Below are 25,428 nucleotides of genomic sequence, written 5' to 3'. Positions count from 1 at the left end.
TTTTTTTCACTCACTAGCTGGTCACCATGCCCATGCATGTACGTTGCTTGTTTTCTTCTGATGATCCTCACCGATAGATCGACCACCAGTGCCCACACACGTACTACTACAGCTAATATCTTTGCCAGGATATGATACGAACGCCACCAACCGGCCGCTCGTTTCCGCCCTAGCTAACAAATACTTTGTCCACATCCTCTCGCTGATGCCGGCATAATCCCCACGCTTTTGGACACGACTGCACACAACAAAACCCCGTCTCACGTTCGGAGGACAGCCCCGCGTGAACGTTTTGCTTCTGCCACGACTTATTATCCACGCCGTCTAAATTTTCACCCCCAACGCATGATATAAGAAGGTACGAGGTGCAGATCACAAGTAAGGTTCCATTTTATCGACTACCAATTAGGCAACGTAAACGTAATTTTAGGACATCGATCGGACTCCCATGAATAAATTATTATTCAAAGTACATCTGAGATCATATTACAGTTGACAACATACTTTAAGGGAAATCAAGAATCAAATTTACTTTACGGGATAGTTTGTGAGACACAAAACCGGAGGGGGTTAGAGGGGCTAAAATCCACTTCTTATTCAAATTTAAATAAGAAGTGGAATTTAGCCTCTCCAATCCCCTCCGGTATTTGGACTCCCAAACTAACCCTACATTATTTTTTTCTACTCCCCTATCCTAAAATAAATGTGTATCTCGCTTCTCGACAAGTTAGATTTTTATAAGTTTGCTTGATAGTATAGAAAAAATATTATCGATATTTATCTCCAAATAAATCTATTATACTTATATGATGTTCAATTTACCCCCAACCGTAAAACCCCAACCTCGCGACCTCGATCTGGCCCTAACCATTAGGTCTCCCCAACATGTCCTTTAGCCCTCTCTACTCTCTCGCTCACAGCCTCGTTCACTCCCTCTCGCCTAGTGACGATGATTTGGATGCCATAGCAACTACAGTCCAAACTATTTGGACATCTAACCTCACTTTCTCCTCGACCTCGTCGACTAACTCTAGCTTTTCCCCCTCCCTAATCACCTTTCCTCAATCCTAGGCTAGATCCTCGGTTGTTTCTCGCCGATGACTCATGTGCTCCAGTCACATAGGTGAAATATATATCCTCCTTTCCGCTTCAAATCTAGTCCTCTAGTTGGGTTTAGGCGATCAATGACAACGCAAGATTATTGTGAGTACCGTGTGTTTTGTAGAGTCAAATTGAGTTAGGTCGCAATAATGGAGTTTGTTTGGGCTTATGAGGTATTTGTGCCCCTATTGATGAAGATCCGTCATCAATTTTAAAAGGATGAGCAAGAAGGTTAAGGGCCATCTAGATCTAAGTGTCAAAACGTTGTTGGACATATAGATTAGTGTTAGGACATTTTCTTTGACCATAATATAAAAGAGGTCATGCATGGGTACCTTGACCAATGTAAGAATAGTTTAGATTGGTGTTGCGCACTTGAGAAAACTAGTGCTAGCTAATCCCATGAGAGGCCATGATAAGTTTGAGAACAAACTCAACTCAAAGATAGTTGAAACAAGCGAGCTAGCCATGCTACATTTACACCGAACAGACCTAACACTGTTGTGTTCGGTGTGCACTGGACAAGGCACCCATAGAGCTTACAGTTGCATATGAGACTCGGACATCAAGTACTCACCAAACTTTTTCAGTATTACACTAGACATAGCACTAGATAAGGAAGTCAGAGATGTCTGCAAGCTATATATTTGAGTGGTATACTCACTAGACGTGTCTGGTGAGGCATCAAATATAGCACTAAATACCAATACAGTAATGACTTGTTTCTGAAATAAGTCATTAGAGCTATATCAGACTTATCTAGTGTAGAGAGTAGGTGTGCACTGGACATGTTTGGTGCCGCTATGAATGTTGAGTGGAGGGTTAAATGCTAGTTGCTTGCCTTGAGGCTATTTATACCCCTTTATTTTGTCCATTTGAGATCTTTTTCTCATTTTAAGAACTAAATAAACACTTTTGGGTGTGAGTAAGAGTTTTTGCCTAGTGAGAGACTTGATAATTGTGTGATTAGTGACCTCATTAGAAAATTGAAAGAAGCTTGTGTACATTCACCATTCTAATCAACATTAGATAGGTGAAGTGAGAGTTTTTGCATGTTACTCTTGGTGATCGACATCACCTAGATGGTTTCGCGGTGATCAAGAGTTCAGTGATCACTCAGAGAGCTTGTGGATGACCCATCTTAAGGTGTACGCGGTTGCGGATACTGCACCACTAAAAGGGAAATAAATTATGGACTATATCTATATTTTTTTGGTATTTGATGACCATCATAACTTACCGAAACTTGTTGGACTAACTTGTTTTCATAATATGATTTTCGAGATTCGAGGGTGAAGTGCAAAAAGACTCGATGAAAATGTGCAAATTGACTCAAGAGATCAAATAAATAAGAAAGGATGACTTAGAGTACTTGTAAAGACTCAAGAAACAATTGTCAAATTTATAGAACGATCACTAAACAAGATAGTACACCGGACGTGTCCGCTACACACATAGAATGCTTGAGTGGAGTTCAAATGACTAGTTTGAGTTGGGAGCTTATATATACAACTCAAATTGGACAAGTATTGGACATGGATTTCATTCCAACTATATTATTCTTGTTCTAACATTTAAAGTAATAATCATTGCATCAAGTTTTGTTTTCTAAGTAAGATTTCAAGTATTTGCCTATTCAACCCCCTCTAGGTGACTTTCAACCACGATGGAGTGGGAAAAACCAACCCATAGATGGCATTTGGTCCTTGCATGAATCAAGGGGGAGCAATACCCTTGCGTGGATGCTCCAACAAATACTACTAGAGAGCGTGACTCTTTGATAACTTGGGAAAACATTGAGGAATTTCTAATCCTTACTTTACTTTAAGCATTTATTATTGAGTAATTAAATTTAAGTATTTATATTGCTAGGATTTCCATGATCTTATGAATTGGAACTTAGGATTCAAAACTTTTGATCTTTATAAAGAAACACTTCCTATGCACAATTGAGACAACCAGATGTTGTGAGGAAGATCCTAAGTGTCCTCCTCATTAACAGATATGAGAATATTGTCACGGTACCTCATCAAGTTGATCTTTCTGCCACCACACCAACATAAATCTTGTGAAATATCAATGCCCATAAGATATATATACACATCACAACCCAAGATGTCTCCACATTAAATAAAAATATTTGGTTCTCAAGGCCAACCATGAGAAGAAAAGCAAAGCCATAATCAAGAAAGAAATTGAGAGCTCAAATGATGATGAAAGTGATGGTGTGAAGCTAGAGCTTTTGTTGAAGAAAGAAACAAAAATGCCAAATAAACTCAAATAATAAGACATCAATTTTGATTCAAGAAAGAAGAAATTCTTCACAAGTAGCAAGAGGAATCCAATCTCATTAGCCTTGGATAGGTCAAGTGTGGGGATTCGTCAGGGGAGGGATAGGGGTGAGAGAGGGTTGGGAAGGAGTGAACGGGCTCGAAGGTTACTCCTAGAAGCTTACAGTGGCATCGAATGGCTCATTGAAGGTCGAAGAGGGGGATGTCACGAGGGAGAGCTCACCGGTGGATGGGGAAAGTGGTGAAGGCTCAATTAGTGGGGAGGAGACGGGGGCTAGGGTGCTTGGACCAGCAAAAGACATTGAGGGGAAACTCGACGAGTGGCCGACAGCAACTAGGAGCGACAAGGAGGGAGGTTCGATTGATGGAGGAAAAGCTTGGTGGTGGTTGAGAGGGGTAGGGTTTTTGGGAGAGAACCGAACGACTTAAATAGGAGAGCGTGTGGGGAGCATGAGCCAACGGTGGTTGTCGTCACGTGCAAGATGGCCAATCCACTAGCGTTGCACCGATGTGCATTACTGGAACTGTGTAATCGGTGCGAGAGAGCGAGAGCTGGAAAAGAGGGAGGAAATGATAGGTGGGACCAACGGTTAGTGAGAGGAAGGGAGAGCACACATGGACGTAGGTGCAACTAACAGAGGAGGGGCCGTTGCCACAGGAGAGATAAAAAAATTCTATTTTCAAAAATCAGAAATTGGTAGACCAAAAAATGTATAAAAAGTCATTGGAAAGATTAAAAATGAGGATCTCTCTTTAGCAAAATATATTAATGGGACAAACTTATTTTTGGTCACAAAAATAAACAAGGCCTCATTTTGTTGGAATTCTTCCTAGAATTATGAGTGAAGCAAAAAAAGATATTTAAGAGTTGGATAAAGGAATAAAAACCACATTCTTTCAATTGGTAAATTAGGGCATCAAACATAGCACAACTTTATTATAAAACTTAAGGTTACTTCATGAGATGTTATAGAAAAACAATTAAAATTTATAAATGCTCAACAACAAAAATATGTGAATGTTCATGTGGTATGTAAATGATGCATGACAACTGTAGGGGCACAACTTGGAAAGGCCAACTAGAGAATGTGAGATAAATAGCCAGTGCCTACAACTCCACTATGGAAGCTCGTCACAATCGCACCTAAGCAGTTGATCGACTAGTGGTCGACAAACAATTGAAAGGCCACTCTTTTTCAATGGCATCTACAACCACTTGTATGTGGATTGACCGAGTAAAGCAGGTGATGCTATGCTACACAAAGTGACCAATGAGAGTTTCCACAATCAGCGCAATTAGATCGACTTCAAGTTGGAGCACATATAACATGCTCTTCACTATCAGTCCAAGTGATGCGTGAGGCACAATGACGATGACTCTAATGTTGAGAGCAAAAGGTCTCGTCTTAACTTGGATGATGATTATAGCTCAGTATCACCAGATAATATGGGCACAACATACTGAAAGGGAAATGTGCCCTTGGGCCATTTCTAAGTATTTTGGTGATTTAGTGTCTAACACAAGTGCCTAAGTGTCAAATGGTGGATAAAGTACAAATCAAGTATAAAGGTATGTTTCTCAGACTTAGTACATTGTTTTAGAGACTAATGTATTGTGTCTAAGTGTTGGAAACAGGAAAAATAAAGTTGAAATTAAAGATGGCTTAGTTCGGCCAAAGTCAACTCTGTCTGGGTGCACCGGACTGTCCGGTGGTGCACCGGACAGTGTCCGGTGCGCCAGGCTGGCTCAGGCGAACTAGCTGCTCTCGGGAAGTGATTAACGGCGTACGGCTAAAATTCACCGGACTGTCCGGTGTGCACCGGACTGTCCGGTGAGCCAACGGTCGGTCGGGCCAACGGTCGGCCGCGCGATCCGCGCAAGACACGTGGCCGAGCCAACGGTCGGAAGGGGGCATCGGACTGTCCGGTGTGCACCGGACAGTGTCCGGTGCGCCAACGGTCGGCTTCGCCAAATAAGGAAGGAGATCCACACCGGACAGAAGGCAAGAAATGCCTTCCTGGAATGCACACAACGGCTCCTAGCTGCCTTGGGGCTATAAAAGGGACCCCTAGGCGCATGGAGGAGAAAACCAAGCATTCTCTAAGCATTCCTAAGCACCAAGACTTCGATTCCGCGCATTTGATTCTTTGCGATAGCAATTAGAGCTCCATTTGAGTTGTGAACTCGCTGAGTTGTGTTGTGAGCTCTTGTTGCGATTTGTGTGCGTGTTGGTACTCTGATTTCGTGTCTTGTGTGTGTTGCTCATCCCTCCCTTACTCTGTGCTTCTTTGTGAACTTCAAAGTGTAAGGGCGAGAGGCTCCAAGTTGTGGAGATTCCTCGCAAACGGGATATAGTAAAGCAAAGCAAAACACCGTGGTATTCAAGTGGGTCATTGGACCGCTTGAGAGGGGTTGATTGCAACCCTCGTCCGTTGGGACGCCACAACGTGGACTAGGCAAGTGTTGAACTTGGCCGAACCACGGGATAAACCACTGTGTCTCTCTGTGTTGATCTCCTTGTGGTTGTCGTGTTGTGCAAGCTCTTCTCTCTAGCCACTTGGCTTAATTGTGCTAACTCCTAATCAAGTTTTGTGGCATTAAAGTTTAAGTTTTACAGGATCACCTATTCACCCCCCTCTAGGTGCTCTCAATTGGTATCGGAGCCGTTCTCTTCAAGAAAGGGACTAATCGCCCGAAGAGATGGATCCTAAGGGCAAGGGGATGGTGGTCAACGATAAGGAGAAGGAGTCCTTTGTCAATGATCCAAAGGAGGACAATCCCACTGACTCGGGCTCGAGCCACAAAAGAAGAGATGGGAGGAAGAAGAAAAAAAGGCGCATCAAGGAGATCGTCTACTACGACGACATCGATGAATCCTCTTCTTCCCAAAAGGACGACGACAACGACTACGAGAAAAACAAGACGGTTAACTCAAACTTCTCTTTCGATTATTCTCGTATTCCGCATAGCTCAAATGCACATTTGCTTTCCATTCCTCTTGGCAAACCTCCACACTTTGATGGGGAGGACTACGGATTTTGGAGTCACAAAATGTGTAGTCACTTGTTCTCTCTCCATCCTAGTATATGGGAAATAGTAGAGAGCGGAATGAAATTTGATAGCTCGGATAGTCCTTTGTTTATCAATGAACAGATTCATAAAAATGCACAAGCTACTACTGTGTTGTTAGCCTCACTGTGCAGAGACGAGTACCATAAGGTGAGCGGCTTGGACAATGCCAAGCAAATCTGGGACACCCTCAAGATCTCACGTGAGGGGAACAATGTCACCATGCTCACCAAAATGGAGTTGGTGGAAGGCGAACTCGGGAGATTCGCGATGATAAGAGGGGAGGAGCCAACACAGACGTACAACAGGCTCAAGACCCTCATCAACAAGATAAGGAGCTATGGAAGCACGAGATGGACGGACCACGACGTCGTCCGCCTAATGTTAAGGTCCTTTACTGTCCTTGATCCACATCTTGTGAACAATATTCGTGAGAATCATAGGTACACCAAGATGCCGCCCGAAGAAATTCTTGGGAAATTTGTAAGCGGACGGATGATGATCAAGGAGGCAAGATACGTCGACGATGCATTAAATGGCCCAATCCAAGAGCCTCAAACTAATGCTCTCAAGGCAACAAGGAGCAAGGAGGCGCTACCTAGCAAGGTGGCACAAATTGAGGCGGTCGGGCTTAATGATGAAGAGATGGCCCTCATCATCAAGAGATTCAAGACGACACTAAAGGGTCGCAAGGAGCACCCCAACAAGAACAAGACAAAGGGGAAGCGCTCCTGCTTCAAATGTGGTAAGATTGGTCATTTTATCGCAAATTGTCCTGATAATGATAGTGACCAGGAAAAGAAGAGTGGAAAGTGGGAAAAGAAGAAGAACTACAAGAAGGCAAAGGGCGAGGCACATCTTGGAAAGGAGTGGGACTCGGGGTGCTCCTCGTCCGACTCCGACAACGAAGGACTCGCCGCCACCGCCTTCAACAAGTCATCCCTCTTCCCCAATGAGCGTCACACATGCCTCATGGCGAAGGAGAAGAAGGTATGTACTCGGAATACTACTTATACTTCTTCAAGTGAGGATGAGTCTAGTGATGATGATGAAATAGATTATTCATGTTTATTCAAGGGCCTAGATAGAACCAAGGTTGATAAAATTAATGAATTAATTGATGCCTTGAATGATAAGAATAGATTATTAGAAAAGCAAGAGGATCTTTTGTATGAAGAACATGATAAGTTTGTAGAGGCTCAAAAATCCCTTGCTTTAGAAATTAAAAGGAATGAAATGCTTTCTTGTGAATTGTCTGCATGTCATGACTCTATTTCTTGCTTAAAGAGCATAAATGATGATTTGAATGCTAAGTTAGAAATAGCAAATAAATCAACATCTTGTGTAGAATATGTTACAATTTGCAATAGATGTAAAGACTTTGATGTTGATGCGTGTAGTGAACACCTAGTTTCAATTTCCAAATTAAATGATGAATTGGCTAGTCTTAATGCCCAACTTAAGACTAGCAAGAGTTAAATTGATAAAATAAAATTTGCAAGGGATGCCTACACGATTGGTAGACACCCCTCAATTAAGGATGGTCTTGGCTTCAAGAGGGAAGTCAAGAACTTAACAAGCCATAAGGTTCCCATCTCAGCCAAAGAGAAAGGGAAGGCCCCTATGGCTAGTAGTGCTCATAAGAACCATGCTTTCATGTATCATGATAGGAGACACTCTAGGAATGCTTTTAGAAGTTATGATGCTTTTGATTTTCATGCCATGGTTGCTTCTAGCTCTTCTATTATGTATGATAGAAATGTTGCTAGGAAAAATGCTATGCCTAGAAGAAATATTGTTCATGCTCCTAGGAAAGTAATGAATGAACCTTCTACAATTTATCATGCTTGCAATGCTTCATTTGCAATTTGTAGAAAGGATAGGAAGATAGTTGCTAGAAAATTAGGGGCAAAATGTAAGGGAGACAAGACTTGCATTTGGGTCCCTAAGACTATTGTGACTAACCTTGCAGGACCCAACATGAGTTGGGTACCTAAGACCCAAGCCTAAAATTTCCTTGCAGGTTTATGCATTCGGGGGCTCAAGCTGGATTATCGACAGCGGATGCACAAACCACATGACGGGGGAGAAGATGATGTTCTCTTCCTACGTCAAGAACAAGGATCCCCAAGATTCAATCATATTCGGTGATGGGAACCAAGGCAAGGTGAAAGGGTTAGGAAAAAATGCTATTTCTTCCGAGCACTCTATTTCTAATGTGTTTTTAGTTGAGTCGCTTGGATATAACTTTTTGTCTGTTAGTCAACTTTGCAATATGGGATATAATTGTTTATTCACAAATGTAGATGTGTCTGTCTTTAGAAGAAGTGATGGTTCATTAGCTTTTAAGGGTGTATTAGACGGCAAACTTTATTTAGTTGATTTTGCAAAAGAGGAGGCCGGTCTAGATGCATGCTTAATTGCTAAGACTAGCATGGGCTGGCTGTGGCATCGCCGCTTAGCACATGTGGGGATGAAGAACCTTCACAAGCTTCTAAAGGGAGAACACGTGATAGGTCTAACTAATGTTACTTTCGAAAAAGATAGACCTTGTGCAGCGTGTCAAGCAGGGAAACAGGTGGGAAGCTCTCATCACGCCAAAAATGTGATGACAACATCAAGACCCCTGGAGTTACTTCATATGGACCTCTTCGGACCCGTCGCCTATCTAAGCATAGGAGGAAGTAAGTATGGTCTTGTTATAGTTGATGATTTTTCCCGCTTCACTTGGGTATTCTTTTTGCAGGATAAATCTGAAACTCAAGGGACCCTCAAGCGCTTCCTAAGGAGAGCTCAAAACGAGTTTGAGCTCAAGGTGAAGAAGATAAGGAGCGACAATGGGTCCGAATTCAAGAACCTACAAGTGGAGGAATATCTTGAGGAGGAAGGAATCAAGCACGAGTTCTCCGCTCCCTACACACCACAACAAAATGGTGTGGTAGAGAGGAAGAACAAGACGCTTATAGACATGGCGAGGACGATGCTTGGAGAATTCAAGACCCCCGAGCGCTTTTGGTCGGAAGCTGTAAACACGGCTTGCCACGCCATCAACCGGGTCTACCTTCATCGCCTCTTCAAGAAGACTTCGTATGAGCTATTAACCGGTAACAAACCCAATGTTTCGTATTTCCGAGTTTTTGGGAGTAAATGCTACATTCTAGTGAAGAAGGGTAGAAATTCCAAATTTGCTCCCAAAGCGGTAGAAGGGTTTTTGTTAGGTTATGACTCAAATACAAAGGCGTATAGGGTCTTCAACAAATCATCGGGTTTGGTTGAAGTCTCTAGCGACGTTGTATTTGATGAGACTAATGGCTCTCCAAGAGAGCAAGTTGTTGATCTTGATGATGTAGATGAAGAAGACGTTCCAACGGCCGCAATGCGCACCATGGCGATTGGAGATGTGAGGCCACTGTAACAAAAGGAGCAAGATCAACCCTCTTCCTCAACGATGGTGCATCCCCCAACTCAAGAAGATGAACAGGTTCATCAAGAGGAGGCATGTGATCAAGGGGGAGCACAAGATGATCAGTTAATGGAGGAAGAAGCACAACCGACACCTCCAACCCAAGTTCGAGCGATGATTCAAAGGGATCATCGCGTCGACCAAATTTTGGGTGACATTAGCAAGGGAGTAACTACTCGATCTCGATTAGTTAATTTTTGTGAGCATTACTCCTTTGTCTCTTCTATTGAGCCTTTCAGGGTAGAGGAGGCCTTGCTAGATCCGGACTGGGTGTTGGCCATGCAAGAGGAGCTCAATAACTTCAAGAGAAATGAAGTTTGGACACTGGTGCCTCATCCCAAGCAAAATGTTGTGGGAACCAAGTGGGTGTTCCGCAACAAACAAGACGAGCATGAGGTGGTGACAAGGAACAAGGCTCGACTTGTGGCAAAAGGTTATGCCCAAGTCGCAGGTTTGGACTTTGAGGAGACTTTTGCTCCTGTGGCTAGGCTAGAATCTATTCGTATTTTGCTAGCATATGCCGCTCACCATTCTTTCAGGTTGTTCCAAATGGATGTGAATAGCGCTTTCCTCAATGGGCCAATAAAGGAGGAGGTGTACGTGGAGCAACCCCCTGGCTTCGAGGATGAACGGTACCCCGACCACGTGTGTAAGCTCTCTAAGGCGCTCTATGGACTTAAGCAAGCCCCAAGAGCATGGTATGAATGCCTTAGAGACTTTTTAATTGCTAATGCTTTCAAGGTTGGGAAAGCCGATCCAACTCTTTTTACTAAGACATGTGATGGTGATCTTTTTGTCTGCCAAATTTATGTCGATGACATAATATTTGGTTCTACTAACCAAAAGTCTTGTGAAGAGTTTAGCAGGGTGATGACTCAAAAGTTTGAGATGTCGATGATGGGCGAGTTAAGCTATTTCCTTGGGTTCCAAGTGAGGCAACTCAAGGATGGGACCTTCATCTCCCAAACGAAGTACACGCAAGACTTGATCAAGCGTTTTGGGATGACGGACGCCAAGCCCGCAAAGACTCCAATGGGAACCAACGGACACACCGACCTCAACAAAGGAGGTAAGTCCGTTGATCAAAAGGCATATCGGTCTATGATAGGGTCTTTACTTTATTTATGTGCTAGTAGACCGGATATTATGCTTAGCGTATGCATGTGTGCTAGATTTCAATCCGATCCAAGGGAATGTCACTTAGTGGCGGTGAAGCGAATTCTTAGATATTTAGTCGCTACGCCTTGCTTCGGGATCTGGTATCCAAAGGGGTCTACCTTTGACTTGATTGGATATTCAGACTCCGACTATGCTGGATGTAAGGTCGATAGGAAGAGTACATCGGGGACGTGCCAATTCTTAGGAAGGTCCCTGATGTCATGGAGTTCTAAGAAACAAACTTTTGTTGCCCTATCCACCGCTGAGGCCGAGTACGTTGCCGCAGGACAGTGTTGCGCGCAACTATTTTGGATGAGGCAAACCCTCAGGGACTTTGGCTACAATCTGAGCAAAGTCCCACTCCTATGTGATAATGAGAGTGCTATCCGCATAGCGGATAATCCTGTTGAACACAGCCGCACAAAGCACATTGACATCCGGCATCACTTTTTGAGAGACCACCAGCAAAAGGGGGATTCGCAGTGTTTCATGTTAGCTCCGAGAACCAGCTAGCCGATATCTTTACCAAGCCTTTAGATGAGCAGACCTTTTGCAAGTTGCGTAGTGAGCTAAATGTCTTAGATTCACGGAACTTGGATTGATTTGTAGCATACATGTGTTTATGCCTTGATCATGTTCCTTAAGCATTTTGTTGTTTCTTTATGGTGCTCAAGTTGTACAAGCGCTCCCCGGACCTCACAAGTCCTTTGCACGTGATGCACAAATTTAGGGGGAGATGTGCTACAACTTGACTCTTTGGGACTAACCATGTGCTTGAGTTTGCTTGATTTAGTCTCAAAGGTGAATTGAAAGGGAAAAGGTGGACTTGGACCATGCAAGACTTCCACTGCACTCCGATGAAAGAGTAACTTTTTCCAAGTTCATCTTTGTACTCTTATTGCCTTTTTACTCTTAGTTGAAGATTTTGGTGAGGCAATGGGGTTAAGGGGGCCAAAATTGATCCCGTTTTGGTGCTTGATGCCAAAGGGGGAGAAAATAAGGCCAAAGCAAGAAATGGATCAGCTACCACTTGAGAATTTTTGAAAAAGTAGAGTTAGAGTGTTTGTTTGTCAAAATACTCTTTGTTGTCTCGTTTTATCAAAAGTTGGTCTCTTGTGGGGAGAAGGCTTAATTATGGGAAAAAGGGGGAGTTTTTTGAAATCCTTGATCAATTTCTCGTGTAATAACTCTCTTTATGTTTCAACATGTGTGTTTGACTTAGAGATAGGAAATTGAGTTTGATTTGCAAAAACAAACCAAGTGGTGGCAAAGAATGATCCATATATGTCAAATTTGAATCAAAACAATTTTGAGTTCTTATTTGAATTGATTTTGCACTTGTTCAACTTGCTTTATGTTGTGTTGGCATAAATCACCAAAAAGGGGGAGATTGAAAGGGAAATGTGCCCTTGGGCCATTTCTAAGTATTTTGGTGATTTAGTGTCTAACACAAGTGCCTAAGTGTCAAATGGTGGACAAAGTACAAATCAAGTATAAAGGTATGTTTCTCAGACTTAGTACATTGTTTTAGAGACTAATGTATTGTGTCTAAGTGCTGGAAACAAGAAAAATAAAGTTGAAATTAAAGATGGCTTAGTTCGGCCAAAGTCAGCTCTGTCTGGGTGCACCGGACTGTCCGGTGGCGGTGCGCCAGGCTGGCTCAGGCGAACTAGCTGCTCTCGGGAAATGATTAACGACGTACAACTAAAATTCACCGGACTGTCCGGTGTGCACCGGACTGTCCGGTGAGCCAACGGTCGGTCGGGCCAACGGTCGGCCGCGCGATCCGCGCAAGACACGTGGCCGAGCCAACGGTCGGAAGGGGGCACCGGACTGTCCGGTGGCGCACCAGACTGTCCGGTGCGCTAGGCGACAGAAGGCAAGAAATGCCTTCCTGGAATGCACTCAACGGCTCCTAGCTGCCTTGGGGCTATAAAAGGGACCCCTAGGCACATGGAGGAGAAAACCAAGCATTCTCTAAGCATTCCTAAGCACCAAGACTTCGATTCCGCGCATTTGATTCTTTGCGATAGCAATTAGAGCTCCATTTGAGTTGTGAACTCGCTGAGTTGTGTTGTGAGCTCTTGTTGCGATTTGTGTGCGTGTTGGTACTCTGATTTCATGTCTTGTGTGTGTTGCTCATCCTTCCCTTACTCTGTGCTTCTTCGTGAACTTCAAAGTGTAAGGGCGAGAGGCTCCAAGTTGTGGAGATTCTTCGCAAACGGGATATAGTAAAGCAAAGCAAAACACCGTGGTATTCAAGTGGGTCGTTGGACCGCTTGAGAGGGGTTGATTGCAACCCTCGTCCGTTGGGACGCCACAACGTGGACTAGGCAAGTGTTGAACTTGGCCGAACCACGGAATAAACCACTGTGTCTCTCTGTGTTGATCTCCTTGTGGTTGTCGTGTTGTGCAAGCTCTTCTCTCTAGCCACTTGGCTTAATTGTGCTAACTCCTAATCAAGTTTTGTGGCATTAAAGTTTAAGTTTTACAGGATCACCTATTCGCTCCCCCTCTAGGTGCTCTCACATACCCTATTGGTCACGATAGGGCAAGAGCTCAACACAAGGGAAACATGCCAGCATTAAAGTAGCAGTGAGTCCCCCTGTCAGGGAGAAGAGGATGTTGAACAAGCTCTACAAGGCTAGCTAGAGGATGACTCAATTTAAATTATTTGAGCAATTCAACAAGTTGTTAGATTCCTCTACCGTCAAATATAGAAGAAGACACGAAAAAGGTCCAAAAGTTAGCCTTAAAATTGACAAAACATTTTAAATTAGATGGCAAAGAAGATAATGAACAGGTGGAAGAGAAAGTTGATGAAGAGTAACGGTGTATCGATAATTTTTATAAATTATTTTTTATTCTTTAAAGTTTTTTTATATTTTATTTGTTTTTATAAATTATGTATATTTTATTTGATTAATTATGTTCTCAAATGAATTAAATTTTAAAATATCTAGTTTTATTTTTACTAAAAGTCTATAAAAGAAAATTTGATATGACACTGAGATGATTGTAGACTGGCGACGAACAATAGTAGGATCAGTAGTTGAATCGATAGCTGATCTAATAGTCAATACATGCGGAAAGGATCACAACCAACCCAACCTTAGGCCCTATTTGCTACTATTTTTTTTGGATACTATGGTTTTAGTCTTTGAGAATACCATGGTTTAGAAAATTTTGGTCTAAACTACAATATCAATAATAAAAAAATAATGTAAGGTCTGTTTGGTAACAATGTTTCTTAAACCATAGTTTTATGATACTATACTTTGCAATTATCATGATAATACTGTAGTTTTATCCAACTTCAAGAATATCGTAGTTTTATAATATTGTTGGATACAACATGGTAAACCATGGTATTTAGGCAAAAGCTAGTTATACCATAAAAACTTTGGATTTGAGTGAACATTTAAATAGTCCAAAAATATCGTGGTATCTATAATACCATGGTTTTGAAAACTTAGTTTTTAGGATTGCAACTAAACACCTCATGGCATAAAATAATGTGATATTACTATAAATTATGGCATTACCTAGAAACTAGAAAAATCATTTGCTTCTATACATGCCCGCGGTTTTTGCTATACGGAGTATCCAAAACAATATTTTATAAAGTTCAATCAAACACATTTTAGTCCAGAATACTATAGCATTCTCAAATATCCTAGTATCATGTTGAAACTGTAAATAAACCTCGTTACCAAACAGGCCTTACATTGGACCATGGCCTCAACCTTTGAGTGTGGCCTAACCATATTGTACCTAAGCGTGTCCGAATCCTATCGTATATATATTCCGGCGCTTCATCGATTCCCTTTAGAGTATCAGACCATCTCCAACCATTCTTACCATATTTCTCCTCTTATATGTACTTTCTATTATATTTTACTACACTTAAAAAATACTCCATGTACATTTTGGACGTCCCCAACAATTCTCTCTATCCAGCTCCCCATATACACTATAACTAAGTTATTTCATATTTTTATCATTTTTTGAAGTTTAAAAATTCAAAGAGTATTTGTACTACCATAATACACATTGTTATCACGGTATATAGCTTTAAAAGGATTAACATTGCAAAGAAATGATGTAGTTAATGTATAGAGGGAGATTAGAGCCCCCCTATGTAGGGGGTTTCCTCTTTCCCCCACATGGGGTGTGTAATGGGGAGAACCGTTGGAGCAACAACTCCCCTTAAGTCCATGTTTGGATACCCTCGTATTCACATTAACCCACATATATTCAGGTGGATTGGAGTGAAACTTGAACTAATTTACACCCACCCAATCGACATCAATACATGTAGGTTAAGGTGAACTAGTCTAGAGGCCGACGACGACTGCGGCGCGAGTAAGGGGGAGAGGCGGGAGGTTCTTGTGTGTGAAGAATGAGGAAGCAAATATATCCAAATAATATTAGCCATTGGATTTGAGGATTTGATTAAGTGAGAGTAGGGTTATCCAACGATTTGAATCGTTAGTTTTGAGAGTGCGTTATATATGTGTGCAATTCGTTTGGTGGATTTGGGAGGTATTGGTGTGGGGTGATTTGTTTGGATGGATTTTGGAAAGTTAAAAGTGGTAGATTATATAGGTGTATGTATAGAATAGATCCAAGAGTATTAAATAAAGTCTAAAGTACATTGCATTTAGGGTGGGGGTTGTTGGAGGTGGGCTCACACGACAAAATCTCCGTAGGCCATAGATAGCCCATGCCGAGATGTCTTCTAGCCCCGGAGGCCCGGACGCCAGCTTGGCGAACAGAACGGCAGAGGCGCCAGAGGTGCAATGGGGCCGGGCTCGATGACCGGCCCGTTACGCCCGCGTTGTGCTCCGTTCCCGTCGCAAAACCCCACCGCCACAGGGGTAGATCCACGAGCCCATCGGCGCCCGGCAATGGATGGTGGGTCCGGCGGAGTCCAGGCCCACGCGCATCGTGACCACGGCCGGATCGAAATACGCAAGCATCGCCTACCGCTTCTTGGTTTCTTGTGCCAGAAAGGCTCGCCCTGACCTCCCCTGAGCTGGTCGGTTTGGTGGCCGTCAACTGCCAACCCCACCTGTCATAGTCAGACCCAGGTGCCTCGGCCCCACCCGAGCCTCAGGCTCGGAAAGCCGTTTGCGCCTCCGAGCCTGCCACGCAGCATGAATCCGAGCCCGAAGCCACTAAAGAATTCGGAAGCCCATCAGAAAAACAGAACGAAGCCAATGGAAGGACTGGAGGAGGGGAGTAGCGTGATAGTGATGCCGTAGTGGTCGAGCTCGCGGCGGAGTAGAGACCAGAGAGTGAGAGCGAGCAGAGCAACCAAAGCGTAGGCGACCTCAACGCGAAGCGGAATTGATTGCGCCCACCACCACGTCTTCTCCCCCTCCGTCCGACCCGTCCTCAAGTCACCAGGCCACCATCATTGCCGCCATCGCGCCGCCCGGCCGCGGGAGCCCAGCTACGCATTCATAACTGTTTCTCTCTTGGCTTCTCGGCGAAGTGTTGCGGTTGCGGGTACTGGAGTGCGGAGAGCAGCGCGGCGCGAGGGAGGAAGCCACCACCCACCACCACCTCCATTAAAGGCGCTCACGCGCCGCCTCCGCCTCCGCCTCCGCCTCCACGAGAGAGCTAGGCGAGAGGGGCGTACGAGACCTCAGCTGACTCCTGTCGTCAAGGCCATCGATCTCTCCCCTCACGGGGGCAGCCACGTACAAAGGCAGGCAGCTCGCCAACGCCCAGCACCCTCTCGCCGCGCCACCCCACGCCGTGCGCCTTTAAAGAGAGCGCACGACAAGCTTAAAGGTTCCCACGCCGCCGCTCGCGCTTGTCTTGGCGCCGCGACACAGCTGGTCGGTGCCTTTGATCCGTTCCTTCCTTTTCCAGCTGCAGAGGTGACAGAGTGCCGAGCCGTCGCGCGCGCGAAAGCAGAGGAGCGGCAATGGCAGTGGCCGCGCGGCTCGGCGCCGTCGTGGCGTGCGTCATCTTAGCGGCCGTGGCGGTGGCGCCGCGGCCGGTGGCGGGGATCCTCGACCCGGTCGACTTCCTCGCGCTGCAGGCGGTGCGGCGGTCGCTGGACGACATGCCCGGGTCCGCGTTCTTCGACGGGTGGGACTTCACCGCCGACCCGTGCGGGTTCCCCGGTGTGTTCTGCGACGGGGACCGGGTGGTGGCGCTCGCGCTTGGCGACCCGCGGGCGGGGTCTCCGGGGCTGACGGGGAGGCTGGACCCAGCGCTGGGCCGGCTGTCCGCGCTCACCGAGCTCTCGCTCGTGCCCGGGCGCGTCGAGGGGGAGCTCCCGGCGTCGCTGGCGTCGTGCTCGAACCTCCGCTTCCTGGCCGTCAGCAAGAACCTCCTCTCCGGCCAGATACCGGACGGCTTCAGCGCGCTGTCCAACCTGCGGACGCTCGACGCCAGCTTCAACCAGATCTCCGGCACCATCCCGCCGTCCATCGCCGCGCTGCCGTCGATCACCAACCTCATCCTCTGCCACAACCAGCTTACCGGCGGCGTCCCATCGTTCCCGGACTCGTCCCCGCTCCTGCGGCTGGATCTCAAGCACAACGCGCTCTCCGGCGGCGTGCCCACCCTGCCGGCCGGGCTGCAGTACCTGTCGCTGTCCGCGAACAAGCTCACCGGTACGGTCGACCAGGTGCTGCCCGGGCTGCACGGGCTCAACTTCCTCGACCTCAGCATGAACCAGCTGGAGGGCCCGATCCCGGCGTCGGTGCTCTCGCTGCCGCTGTCCGTACTGCAGTTGCAGCGCAACTTCTTCTCTGGGCCGGTGCAGCCGTCGAGCGACGTGACGATCCCGGTGGTGGACCTGAGCTACAACAGGTTCTGGGGCCAGCTCTCGCCGCTGCTGGCGGGCGTCGGGCAGCTGTACCTGAACAACAACCGGTTCACCGGCGAGGTCCCCGCGCGGCTGGTGCAGGAGCTGGTGGGCTCCGGCGGCCTGCAGGTGCTGTACCTGCAGCACAACTTCCTGACGGGCATCGCGATATCGCCGTCATCGTCGCTCCCCTCCACCGTCTCGCTCTGCCTGATGTACAACTGCATGGTGCCGCCGGTGTACGCGCCGTGCCCGATCAAGGCCGGGTCGCAGAACACGCGGCCGGCGGACCAGTGCCCGGAGTGGAGGGGCTGAGCCTGATGTCGGGGTGAGCTTGATCGTGTCTCAGCAACGCCAGTGCCAATGCCGGATCGCCTCCGATCACCGGTTGGGAATAGCGGGAAAGCAGAACTGAAGGTCACTGATTCTTTGATTGATTTGGGTATAGTTACAGGCAAGTAAGTGCCTTAATAATCCGGATTTACAGGTGTGTGTTTTTGTTTAGTTGGTGTATGTGCGTTTGTGTATCTCTGTGCTGTATAGTGAGCAGTACTCCCTCCCGGAGCTTCTATCGCACTGCCGCATGATGACGCTGTTTGCATCTGATGATGGATGGTGTTAGTAAGAGGCAGTGAAGTTATTATTTATCGAATCATGTCGCTGATCAATTCAATATATGACCAAGCATGCACTGTGCTTGATTTTGTTCGCAAGGATGTTGCTCCGGTGGTGTCGTGCTGTGGTCTATTCTTATCCGCGGCGGGACCATTGGATGATGGTTCGTGGGGTAGAGAAGGCCCCGGTGCTCCTCGCGAATTAGCGATAGGATAGTAGTAGATAGTAGTCCAGTATGTGCAATCATTCTAACAGATCTGGCTTGGCAATCTGATACGCGATCACCCAATTGCTCGCTCCTATGGAATTGCTACTTCACATCACAGGTTCTTTCAATCATTTGGGGTTCAGGAACTTCCGTTTAATGGATTATGGTTCTCAGCCACCTGCCCACTACTGTGCTGCCTGTGCACTCGAGGCCGAGCATTTCCCTAGGATCGCCCTTCCGCAGTTCAGTGACTACAATTTCAGTCCACCTTTCTCTGATTTTTACCACCTGAGCGTTGTCATCGGGAAGGCTAGAGATAATCCTAGAGGCTCGAAACCATCGACAGACGACAGTAGTAGTACAAACACACTACCTCTCGAGCCGTACAGTACGATTCTGTGTGATTCATGGCTTCCAAATCACAGCCCTAATTCGACCCCAATTCCCACGTAAGCACGCTGCTCTCGCCCGCCCGGCTGCATTTACAAGCAATCGTACAGGACGATACAGTACTGTCTGGTGGCATAAGGGCATCTATAGTAAAGAGACACCAAAACAGTTCTTCAAGTACAAGAGATAACTAAAAAACTATATTATACAATGTAGTGTTTAGAAATACAGTCTATTAATAACTACAAAAGTAAATGCGCTTGTACATATCAGATCGATAGAACAAACGACGAATTCGTATAATAGAAGATGAGACGTCTGTTACTATTTGGTTTATGAGCCAGATGCGTCTCTTTACGAAGAAATGGTTCTACGATTTTTTTTTTTTGTAAATAGCACCCTTAAACACATTAAGAGTCTCTATATTAATCACCATTGTACATGCCATAAGGTTATGTATAGTGGAGAGATACTAAAACGATTTTTAAGCACAAAAGTCAAAAGACAACTAAGAGCTCTATTATATAACATAGTGTTTATAAATATAATCTATTAATAAATACAGAAATAAATACGCTTGTACAATATCAGATCGAAAGAACAGACAAATTCGTATAGTGGAAAATAAGACATTTATTGTTATTTGAGTTATGAATTAGATATGTCTATTCATGAAGAGACTGGCTCCATAATTTTATTTTACAAATACTCTTTTAAATATCTCAATAACATACACATTAAACGCATATCTTAACTGTCTCGTCATGGGCACGGTTTACAAAACCGGTGGGGAGGTAAAAACCGCCCCCCACCGGTAACGGTTTACCGCCGGTAAACCGGTAGAAACCGGTAAAAACCGACCGGTTTGGCCAAACCAAATCAGTTTGAATTTGAATTGGTTTATCGGCGAAAAACCGGCGAAAAACCGGTAGAAACCGGCGGTTAATCGTGAAATAAACTGGTTTTTACCGTTTTTAGCAGAAAAAATGAAAATTTTGGCAGGGTTTATTTGTAGTTTGCTCAATTCACATTGTACAGTAAATATTAATTGATCCACACAACATGAGTTCATCAAAATAACATACAACATACATATGCAACCACAAACTCTAGTTCTCATGCAATAAACATCCAGCGAACTTCGCAATACTCAAATACAAGTTCTTTTACACCTCTCCAACGAGGCAACGACACATAGGTCGACTTATTTCACAATACTCACATGTTCAGCTCGAGTCATAGTGATAGTACTCAGGCATGTTGGAAGGGTCGTGATATTGATCCAATCCGTCATACTGATAGTGATAGGCCTATACAAAAGATATGAGATACATTAGTGAGGAAACAAGAACGACAAATAAATACTTATCCACAAAGCAAAAGAACATACCGGTGCAGCAGGAACTTGTCCATACCCATATTGTGGTCATGGTGGATACATATTTGATAAATTTGAATATGGTGGTGGTGGAGGTCCATAGTTTCCATACCCATACATGATCGATGGTGGTGCTTCGCCTGATGGTGGAGGGGGTCCATAGGTTCCTTGACTCGGTTGCCATTGCCATGCATAAGGGTTATAGCCTGGGTCTTGTCCAGTCGGATAGTTAGAAGAACCAGAGCTACTTGAGCTACGGATTCCATCTTGGACAGGAAATGAAACCGAACGACGTCGACCACTTATTGTCTCCCGCTGTGAATGAGGTGCATCATGGTAAGAATCTTGTGTGGAATGGGTGAACCGACTTCCTCCAGTGGACCTCCAATCTCCTGCACCACTCCCTCCCATACCACTCCCTCCTGCACCACTCCCTCCACCATATAATCCAGCATCACCATGGCTGCCATCATCACCAGCACTAGGGTCGGTTGTGTTATCATCACTGTCTTCATCCTCGTCTTCCTCTTCGATTTGATCGGTGATTTTGACCCTTTTTCCTTTCCTATCTGATGGACCAAGTCTTGTCTTCCGCTTACCAAGGTGGGTGTCACCAATTGTTTCATCGGCCCATTCTTGCACTTCCTCTGTGCCTCCTTGTTCACGTACAAGCGATGTAAAAAGCATGCTAGGAAGAGGAGTGTCACTGATAGGTGAGTCTTCATCCAATGTTGGAGGTGCATTGGATCTTCCTCTTTCCATCCAATCTCTAATGGCTTCATTATGCCTATGTAATCACACATTAGAGTCGCACCAAACTCATTCCACTCAATCTTCCATTTGTCAATCTCCTTCTGAAACTCCTTAACATTTTCATCAAGATACTTGCCATCAATCTCTCGACCAGTTGGTAATTTGACCCCCACACCTGCATTTAAGGCAACAAGATTATGTCAACAACATAGATCCAATACAACAAAATATATTGTGTTATTTGTTACCTTGTTTTTGGGACTCCATAATTGCGGCCCTAAAATATGGGTTATCGACCTTTCGACCCGGGATGCCAATGGCATGACAAGCCTTTGCCCAAGCCCTACCAAGAATCTCTTTCGAGCTCCTTCCCTTACTTGTCTCCGTGCAACCAGACTCTATCTCTATCTCTTTCTCTATCTCTATCTTCATCCGACATGTCTCCTACAGATGTGGCAAAATTATCATATAACTTGAAACAATAACTAAACCATAATTAATACATAAACCATAAGCCAACACATCTATAATAACAATACCAAATCATATTTACATTAGTAGTAAATAATATTATGAGTTACATATACTATAACTAAAACAGAGCTAGGCACTAAATATCTAAAGCAGAGTTACATATACTATAACTAAAAAATCCATGAACGGAATCTAACAATAACTATGTTATTAACTAAGTTATTAACGCAAATATGAATGAAATCTGAAAACCTAAACATTTAAAATCCAAATCTAGGCACTAAATATCTAAATCTTGGTACCACAACCGGTTTACCGGTGGTAAAACACGATTTACCTCTCCCCGTGGGCGGTTTACCGCCGGTTTTGCGACGAAACCCGTCGGCGAGGGGATCTGCGGCGACGATGGGGGGCAGCGGCGAAGCGGGCGGTAAACCGCTGGTAAACCGCTCCTGGCCGGCGGTTAACCGCGCTTAGCCGCCGGTAAAAGCCGCAGCGGCGGCGATTTTTGCGTGTGCGGCGGCGTCGGTGTGTGGCTGAGAGCGTAAGTGAATGGGGAAAGTGAGGGAGCTGGGGAGGACGCGGAGGAGATGAGTTTTTAGATTTTTTTTGTTAACGGGTTAACGGGTCCATAACGGGTCCATATATGTTTCTATTTTTTTTGTTGGCTAAACTGATTTGAATTTAAATATCTTTTATACCAAATTACTCAGAAAAGCATGTAGTTTTTTATCATATATTTTTTTATAAATTTTTTCAAATTTTTTAAATTTGGACTGAATTCAAAAAATAAACCGCTGGAAAACCGTTACCGCCCCCTGGCGGTTTCGGTTTACCGAGCGGTTTACCGCCGAAAACCGTCGGTTTTGTAATCCTTGGTCATGGGACAGAGTACGAGGAGAACCGAGGCCCGTACGCCGGGCGGCGCCTCCCGATTCGCGGTTCGCTGACGTGCAGGCCGCACAATCGCGCAACCGGAAACGAAACGAAGGATCCTGCGGGATCGGCGCGCGCCAAGGCCGTGTAGCGCCGCACAGTCGCTCGTACCCAGTGGCCAGTGCTCTCAGGCTACCAGCAACTTAACGCCATCCCAGGAGGAGGAGATCATTAGATCATATCACGACGGTACCGTGGCATGGTCCCGCATGACACGGACGCGGCACACTGAATTGCCAAAAAAATGCGTGCTCGCCTGCTGGGTTTGATCCGGCAGAACGGCATCGGCAAGCAGGCACCTGCCGCCTGCTGGGCTGGATGTGGAGTTGTGGACTGGCCGCCGCATCAAAGCAGACTGACTTTCGGAAGGTCGCTTTGCCATGTGTTGGGTTCTTCCGGTTCGTCGGAGAGCCTGACGCCGACTGGTCTTCCCCGTTGCCGGCTCTTTTGACTGCCCCGCGCGCGCGACGGCGTGGCCCTTTTGGCGTTCATCCATCCTCACTCACGGACAGAGTTTTCCAAGGATGCACAGTGCCCTCCATTGAATATATATATGCCCGAGCAGTAATCATGGTCCACGAAAATGTTAATGAACATTTAGTGTAAAAACTCATTAACATATATACACGAAAAGGAAAGAGTTGATGTTTTAGAGAGGATTGAGACGCCGCAGCCTCTTTTCTAGGGTTGTAGGTACTCAATTCGTGCGTGTTTCATCCTCACACGTATGAATAACGTAGAGACAATGTTGATGTTATGGTATTGATTAACAACGAACTTAACGAGCATATGTGAACATGTTGTTGCTGCTAGTATGCAGGATGTACAACTACTTTCACTGTATCGATATACTCTTCTTCCACCGCGTCTGCCGGTAACGATCTATGATCCTCTACTTCTATGTTACATTGGTTGAACGTGGTAGATATGCTAGCGTATAGCGTATATATTTTTCTACAATGGTAGATATGATCACTCGCACAACTTGTCCCTACGGACTCGTATCACCATCGAGGCTAATAGTGTGTGTATGTATCTTCCAGGTCAGAAAATTGTAGCACATTTGAGTTAGTACATTGTTATTGTTCTACCTCAAGCAATTGTCAATATGATCGACGATGAAAATAGAAACATTTGAAATGTCTCGAAAATTGTCTTGATTTGATCAATCCAATACGATTTTTATAGCGATTTTATTAACATGACCGATGAATTCCTTGGAGGTCTTAGAGAATATTGTGAATGGTATGGTCCAAATATAACGACCACAGGCGAGACTTGGTGATGACGATTGGCATGATAAAGGGTCGTATTTGTGGGGGACAGATATCCCCCGGGTCCACTAGAAGGATAAAAGACCTCACGAAAGATCCAAAGGCCCCATAATTCGTAAGGTCATCCCCCTCGTGGGCCTGGGAGGAACGAACAGTGAGACAGATCAGCGCAAGGCCGGGTCGGAGCAAGCCCAGACGGCCCAACAGCGTCCGAGCAGTAATCACAGCAGTAACCCGACCTTCCCGCACAGGAGCCCCGCGCATCGGAACTGGGCGAGGATGAGTCGGCTGAATTATAGGGAGACAGACCCAGTTAGTTCACTATTATCCTGGCTCACGTTGTTATCATATCCACATATAATGCCCCACGGTCGAGTATATAAGGCCTAGGGGGCACCCCTTCAAGACGATCGATCAAGAGAGACATCATTCATCACTTAGCCATCCACCCCGCCCTCTACGTTTTTGAAAGGGAATTAGGCTTACACCTAGTTCCTAAATAATTTTGGTGGTTGAATTGCCCAACACAAATCTTTGGACTAACTAGTTTGCCCAAGTGTATAGATTATACAGGTGTAAAAGGTTACACTCAGCCAATAAAAAGACCAAGTTTTGGATTCAACAAAGGAGCAAAGGGGCAACCGAAGGCACCCCTGGTCTGGCGCACCGGACTGTCCGGTGCGCCACCGGACATGTCCGGTGCACCAGGGGGACTCAGACTCAAACTCGCCACCTTCGGGAATTCCCATAGGCGACTCGGCTATAATTCACCGGACTGTCCGGTGTACACCGGACAGTGTCCGGTGCGCCAAAGAAGGTCGGCCTCAGGAACTCGTCTGCTTCGGGAAACTCCAACGGCTAGTCCACTATAATTTACCGGACTGTCCGGTGTGCACCGGACTGTCCGGTGCGACTCCGGAGCAACGGCTATCTCCGCGCCAACGGCTCTCTGCCGCGCATTTAATGCACGCTCTGCGCGCGCAGAGGGCAGGCTCGCCCATGCTGGCACACCGGACAGCAAACAGTACCTGTCCGGTGTGCACCGGACACCCAGGCGGGCCCACAAGTCAGAAGCTCCAACGGTCAGAATCCAACGGCAGTGATGACGTGGCAGGGGGCACCGGACTGTCCGGTGTGCACCGGACTGTCCGGTGCGCCATCGAGCAGACAACCTCCCAACGACCACTTTTGGTGGTTGGGGCTATAAATACCCCAACCACCCCACCATTCATTGCATCCAAGTTTTCCACTTCCCAACTACTACAAGAGCTCTAAGCATTCAATTCAAGACACACCAAAGAGATCAAATCCTCTCCAAACTCCACACAACGCCATAGTGATTAGAGAGAGTGATTTGTTTGTATTCTTTCGAGCTCTTGCGCTTGGATTGCTTTCTTCTTTCTTGATCCTTTCTTTGCAATCAAACTCACTTGTAACCAAGGCAAGAGACACCAATTGTGTGGTGGTCCTTGCGGGGAGGTTTTGCTC

The 25,428-nt window shown here is 45.6% G+C and overlaps 1 protein-coding gene across 3 annotated transcripts; it reads left to right on the top strand.

Moving 5' to 3' along the window:
• Positions 1-16,275: 16,275 nt before the first annotated feature.
• On the top strand, positions 16,276-18,625 carry LOC100383537 (Leucine-rich repeat (LRR) family protein). 3 transcript variants are annotated; one of them, XM_008649901.4, is made up of 2 exons: positions 16,276-16,885; positions 16,973-18,625. In XM_008649901.4, the coding sequence occupies exon 2, from the start codon at positions 17,022-17,024 to the stop codon at positions 18,225-18,227; it is 1,206 nt and encodes a 401-aa protein (XP_008648123.1). In that variant the 5' UTR covers positions 16,276-16,885; positions 16,973-17,021; the 3' UTR covers positions 18,228-18,625. The 3 variants fall into 3 exon arrangements, with proteins under 3 accessions (XP_008648123.1, XP_008648122.1, NP_001169656.1); XM_008649900.3 differs by having other exon boundaries at positions 16,967-18,625; NM_001176185.1 differs by having other exon boundaries at positions 16,355-18,558.
• The last annotated feature ends 6,803 nt before the right edge of the window (positions 18,626-25,428 follow it).

The sequence above is a fragment of the Zea mays genome, chromosome 6 (assembly GCF_902167145.1).
Source record: "Zea mays cultivar B73 chromosome 6, Zm-B73-REFERENCE-NAM-5.0, whole genome shotgun sequence".
Classification (NCBI taxonomy): Eukaryota; Viridiplantae; Streptophyta; class Magnoliopsida; order Poales; family Poaceae; genus Zea; species Zea mays.
The sequence above is the reverse complement of the archived record's forward strand: the minus strand, read 5'-3'. Positions and strand labels throughout refer to the sequence as shown.